This window comes from Musca autumnalis, unplaced genomic scaffold, assembly GCF_047663935.1.
Source record: "Musca autumnalis isolate F117 unplaced genomic scaffold, ASM4766393v1 scaffold_1, whole genome shotgun sequence".
Taxonomy (NCBI): domain Eukaryota; kingdom Metazoa; phylum Arthropoda; class Insecta; order Diptera; family Muscidae; genus Musca; species Musca autumnalis.
In genome coordinates this window covers 165,969,023-165,975,163 of record NW_027411644.1, presented here as the reverse complement: position 1 = coordinate 165,975,163, position 6,141 = coordinate 165,969,023, and the positions used below count along the sequence as shown (strand labels likewise).

General features: G+C 38.6%; 1 protein-coding gene across 1 annotated transcript; it reads right to left on the bottom strand.

The window, feature by feature from the left end:
* Positions 1–243: 243 nt before the first annotated feature.
* Positions 244–1,286, bottom strand: LOC141390681 (uncharacterized). The gene is made up of 2 exons (XM_073963624.1): positions 1,272–1,286; positions 244–1,206 (listed from the first exon to the last, which is right to left on the bottom strand). The coding sequence occupies exons 1-2, from the start codon at positions 1,284–1,286 to the stop codon at positions 244–246; spliced, it is 978 nt and encodes a 325-aa protein (XP_073819725.1).
* Between the last annotated feature and the right edge of the window lie 4,855 nt (positions 1,287–6,141).

Below are 6,141 nucleotides of genomic sequence, written 5' to 3'. Positions count from 1 at the left end.
TTTCTACAATCTTCGTGTTCGCTACCCCGCCTGTCAACCATTTACAAACCAATTTAAATATAAAATATGTATAAGATTTCAGATAGTAACAAAATATCATTTCGGTCATCCCAACTATGAATATGCAAGAAAATTTATGAGATGTCACAACATTCCAATAAAAAATTTAAATTAAAAATTCAATAAATTATCTTAATTTATTACAAGATACATTAATATATACAGAGTTCGAGCGACTACGCTCTAATGCTTAGCTGTAGCAGGTAAGTACTTGGATTTAGGTTTGGTAATTTCAACTTTTTCACCTACACTACTGTTACTGGAAGCTGTGCGTGGATCAATTTTGGTAGTTGAACCCACAAAATCATGATATATTCCAAGGTCAGGACGATTGATGTGGTTGGGACCATCCAATTGTTCGTATTGGGCCTGAATAACACGTTGGGCATGTTCAGCTTCTTCGGGCGTACGGTACTTAATGAAGGCCACTTCAGGACGTTGTGGTGTAACGTTTTGAATGGAATTCAATTTCTGTGCCAATTCTGAGGCATCATGTTGTTTGGTGAGTACATAGATGGCTGTCTGCGAACTTGCCGATTGTTTGGCTAATTGTAAGGCGGCCTGTTCCAAACCATTGTTTTCGGGTGCTTTAATAAATACAACTTTGATGTTCTTTTTGATTGTAGCTAATTGATCTTGCAAATCCTTGGGCGGTTCATATTCCTCCTGAGGCGCCGACAAATAATAGAACTCCTTGTGAAAAGATACTTTGTTTTGCACTGGTGTTGATGCTTGGACGGTTTCAACAGTTTTTACTGGTTTTGGAGTTGTTCTAATAATGAAATGGGTTTGAGAAGTTTCTACTATTGGAGAATTTGCTGCAACCACATTTGCGGTAACGTCTTTTGCTGGTGGTTGGACAATTGTGGCTGGAGATTCTACAATAATTTGTTGTTGTTGCTGCTGCAGCTGTTGTTCATGTTGTATAACCTGTTGGGCGCTTTTCAATAAATTATTGCCAAATTGGGCGCCAATTTCAGCAAAACCTTGTGATATTTGTGGGATTTGTCCGGCAAATTGTTCTTGCAGAATTTGTTGATATTCATTGGGTATAGCCTGAATGTTACCACCAATATTGGGTCCCACTTCTATTTGGTAATTATAACCTTGAGGTAAAGCCAAGGCATATCCAATGGAAAGTAAAATCTACAACAACAAAAGAAATACCACATTAACAACATATTCTTAATTTCTCAGTTCAGTTATCTTACCACAAATACTCGCATTGTTTTATCAAACGATGTAAAGTTGCCTATAGCAAACAAAAAAAAAATTGACTGAACAGCAATGTTCACAATGCGAAAATGGAATTATAACTGTTAATGTTATTTGTCTATAGTGCAGTTTTTATATATTGCTGAAATTTAGTTTAGTTCACCTGTGCCGGATTACAGCATAGTTACGCATCGAACAACTTATTGTTTGGACCATCAATTCCACATATTGGGTCAACGATCAAAATATTATTTGGTGTAAACGGCATAAATTTTGCATAAATTTGGCTCTCTAATATCGTCGAAATCGACATTGATAAGTGACTATAGGTATGGCAAAGCTGGTTTTTAGCTTTTATGATATGGTGGAGGTATGCAAACAGTAGGAATTGATTATTTGCCAAAACATTATTAATTTTTTGTGACAAATCTGCATATGTATAGGCTTTCATATCTGTTTTTCTGGAATGTTTAACAAGATGCAATATATGACTCAATAAATTTATTTAGTATAATCTATGACCAGACATAACTAGTTCAGTTTATTTTTAATACCGGAATTTAGTCGATATTTTATTACCAACAATATTTGTATTATATTATGATTTGTGATTAGTTTTAGTGGGCCTAAAGTATGTATACTATATATATATTAATTAATTAAACGGGATCGCAACAACAAAATACATTATGTTATTCCATTAACCAATTTAGCTTTAGCATATTGATATCAACGAAATTATACGATCTGTATAAGCTATTGTTGCCATCCAAATATACATACATATGTATGTAAAATTGCGCTTCCGTGCGTTATTAACAAAGAGGCAAATTCGCCGAAAAACACTACTCTGCACCAACTATTCTTTTCAAAATTTGTTGCTGTTGTGAATAGGTTATAATATAAGCAAGTTTAATTTTGTAAGGTAACACCACAGGAGTCGAATTTAGGCCTTATAGTACGTTTAGATATGTATAACCGGATTTAATATATCCAGTGGATTTAAATGTTTTGGTGCGTTTATTCATAATCGTATTTAATAATCCCACACGATTTCAAATGTCAACTTCTACTGTATAAGTCAACCTAACATGTGCCGCGCGTTCACCCATAAGAACGTTAAAAACTTGGGTTTGGGCGTCGGGTTAGTAACCCTCCCCTAGAAAAAACAGCCTACTATGAAAAAACGAAAGAAAAGAAAAACAAACCCCTCTAAAGTCGACGAACCCCGCAAACGTTTTAAGGACCATGATCTGCAAATCTGCACCTGGAATGTTCGCACTCTGTATAGAGAAGGTGCAGTCTTCGCATTGGCAGACGTACTTGAAAAGTACAAGGCCGATATTACTGCCATACAGGAAATACGATGGATTGGGAAAGGCGTCACAACAACACCTAAAGGTGACGCACTGTATTCTAGCTGCCATGACGTAAAGCATGAGTTTGGTTGTGGAATCGTAGTTAGTCGGAGACTAAAACATCTGGTATCCAGCTTCACCCCAGTGAATGAAAGACTTGCTGCAATTCGAATACAAGCTAAATTCTTCAACATCAGCTTTATTTGCGCTCATGCTCCCACTGAAGAAAAGGACTAACAGACCAAAGATATATTTTACGAGCGCTTAGAAGAAACATATGACCGTTGCCCTGCCCATGACATTAAAATCATTCTAGGCGATTTTAATGCCAAGATTGGAAAGGAGAATATCTTTGGCCTAACAGTCGGGAAGTTCAGTCTTCACAGTGAAACATCTGACAATGGTATGAGGCTGACAGACTTTGCAGCTGCAAAAAACATGGTAGTTAGCAGTACCAGATTTAATCATCTCGATATTCATAAGGGCACCTGGCTGTCTCCAGATCAGAAAACAAGAAATCAAATTGATCATGTTGTGATAGATGGAAGATATTCATCGAGCGTGTTGGATGTACGATCGTTCCGAGGCGCAAACATTGATTCGGACCACTACCTTGTTGCAGCAAAGGTACGCACCCGCTTAAACGTAGCAAACAAAGTACGAACAGACACAACACGAAAGTAAGACACCGATAAGCTGCAATCACAACAGATAGCCACAGCATATTCCACTCAACTAGCCCAATTGCTTAATCAAAGCACTCCTCATCCCGATAACATATCAGCGCAGTGGCAAAGCACTGCCCACTCCATGTAAACAGCCGCAAAATCCATACTTGGATACCAGAGACCTCCACTAAGGAATCCATGGTGTGATCAGGAGTGTCGTGCTGCCACCGAAGAGAAAAATGCAGCATATAGGGCTACTTTACAATCCGTAGCAACGCGTAGCGCACGAGAGAGATACAGGGAGAAAAGGAGAGAGGAGAAACGTCGTTTCCGCAGGAAAAAGAGAGAGATGGAAAAGCAAGAGTGTGAAAAAATCGAGATGTACAGGAGCCAGAATGAAGTCCGAAAATTCTACCAAAGAGTCAAGCATCAAACTGATGGCTTTGGTACAGGCACATCCTCCTGTAGAGACCAGCAAGGTAATTTGGTAACTGATACAGATATTGTACTCAGGATATGGAAAGAACATTTTTCAAATCTGTTGGTATCCAATAGCAGCGAAGACGACGAAGATACCACAGTCCCAATCCCAGAAGATGGTATTGAATGTATACCGCCCAGCCAAGATGAGGTAAAGACAGCAATAAATCGGCTGAAGAATAATAAGGCAGCAGGGGCCGATGGCTTACCAGCCCAGCTGGTTTCAGACAAGGAGACAGAGGTTTCAGACAAGGAGACAGCCTTTCGTGTGACCTCTTCAACATCCTGCTAGAAACGGTTATACGAGAGGCAAACGTCAAAAGAAGTGGCACAATCTACACCAATAGCCACATGTTACTTGCTTATGCTGATGATATAGGCATCATGGGCCGATCAGTAAAAGAACTAACTGATACCTTTATAAAGGTCGAAGGAGAATCTGCTAAAGTGGGTCTGGCGGTAAACGGTGAGAAGACCAAGTTGATGGTGTCGACGCGCAATGCGTCCATTGAGCTCTGACCGGCTGTGGAAGTTGGTTCCTATAATATTGAGGTAGTAAAAGACTTCGTCTACCTCGGCACCTCCATAAACACAACAAACGACATCAGTTGTGAAATAAAAAGAAGAATTGTATTGGCCAACAGATGCTACTTTGGTTTAAGTAAGCAGTTTAAAAACAAAGTCATATCTCGTCAAACAAAAATAACGCTCTACAAAACACTGATACTACCCGTGCTGATGTATGGCTCCGAAGCCTGGGTACTTGCGCAAGCAGACATGGCAGTGTTTGGTGTGTTTGAGAGACAAATTCTTCGAAAGATCTACGGACCAATCTGCGTTGACGGTGAATATCGACGTCGAATGAACCACGAGCTGTATCTGCTATACAACGACATCAATATTGTTAAACGTATCGAGATGCAGCGATTGCGTTGGCTAGGCCATATCATAAGAATGAGCGATGATAAACCCGCTAAAAAGGCGTATAAATACGGACCGCTTGGCGGTGCACGCAGAATTAGCAGGCCAAGGAATAGATGGCGCAAAAAAGTGGATGATGAGATGAAAAGGCGCGGTATTCCAGAGTGCGAAGCAACAAATAGAGAGGAATGGAGATCTCTTCTTAGTTCGGCCTATAGAACAAATGTTCTGTAATGAGCCAGCTAAGTAAGTAAGTATAGGTATGTCTTAAAAAAAACAATCATTATGTTGTAAAGAAGCCACTAGTAAGCAGCAAAACAAGAAAAATATAAAACTGAGCTATTAGTGATCGGAAACTCCAAGATATCTTAAAATGTGATTTTTTCGATCGAAATACTTGATGAAGAAATTATTTCTATGTTGATATCTCTAGAACTCTTTGAATTACAGTTCACTTGATTGGAGTTTGGCATAAATCAACAAAAAAAATTATTTTATTTATGTATGAAGCTCTAAAAGACAAATTGGGAAGACAAATTTCAATCGAAAACTCAAAGTTTCGAGATGTGACACTCTTTGAGTAAATGAAGGTTATGTTGCCGACATGAACTGAATTCATTCTTGATGAACTTCAAGTACATGACAAAATACAACGTAACACAAATTTCATCGCGTCATACCTCAGAAGTTTGACATATGGCAGAACTGTCCTTCCGGGTTCATCATATTATCTTCATTGAAATTCATTGCCAAAAAGAATTTTTCACCCCCCAGACTTTGATATTCATATTTACGCGCAGTGATATTTTCCCTTTAAAACGATCGGGTCCAAATTTTGACATTCGTAATATTTTGTCCTAACTTAGTTTAAGTTCGAAGATGGGCCATATCTGTCCACTCCTTTGGGTAACTCCCACACAAAAGTTCAAAATTTTTCGTTAAAATTGTGCGCACGATAACTCTCGAAGGGAGTAACCGAATTGGCCATAACTTTGGACATCTCAATATTTCTACGAGACATAGATGAAGTTCGAATATGACTATGTCGGTCCACTCCGTCGGGTACCTCCCACACAAAATTTCGGAAAAATGCAGTTTAAGACCTCCTCTCAAATCCTTTTGAGTTTTGTTGTACCAACTTGTATTCACTGCCCCCATTATGATGATGCAAGTTTTTTTTTCAGTGGCAAGTCCATACTTCCTGAGAAAATGGCATAAAAGCTGTAAAAACTAGGGTTTCGGAGTCGAAGTATTTTTGGCTCGACTACGACTCCAGACCGGTTTTTTACGACTCCGGCTCCGAATTCGAGGGTAAATTCCTAAAATTAATAAAATTTGCAAAAATGTTTAACTGTTTCCTATATTTGTTGGCCCATATAGGCTAATTTGTTTGCTTTTCCTAACGCATTCTTTTGAAAGGGTATTAGTACTCAACTACG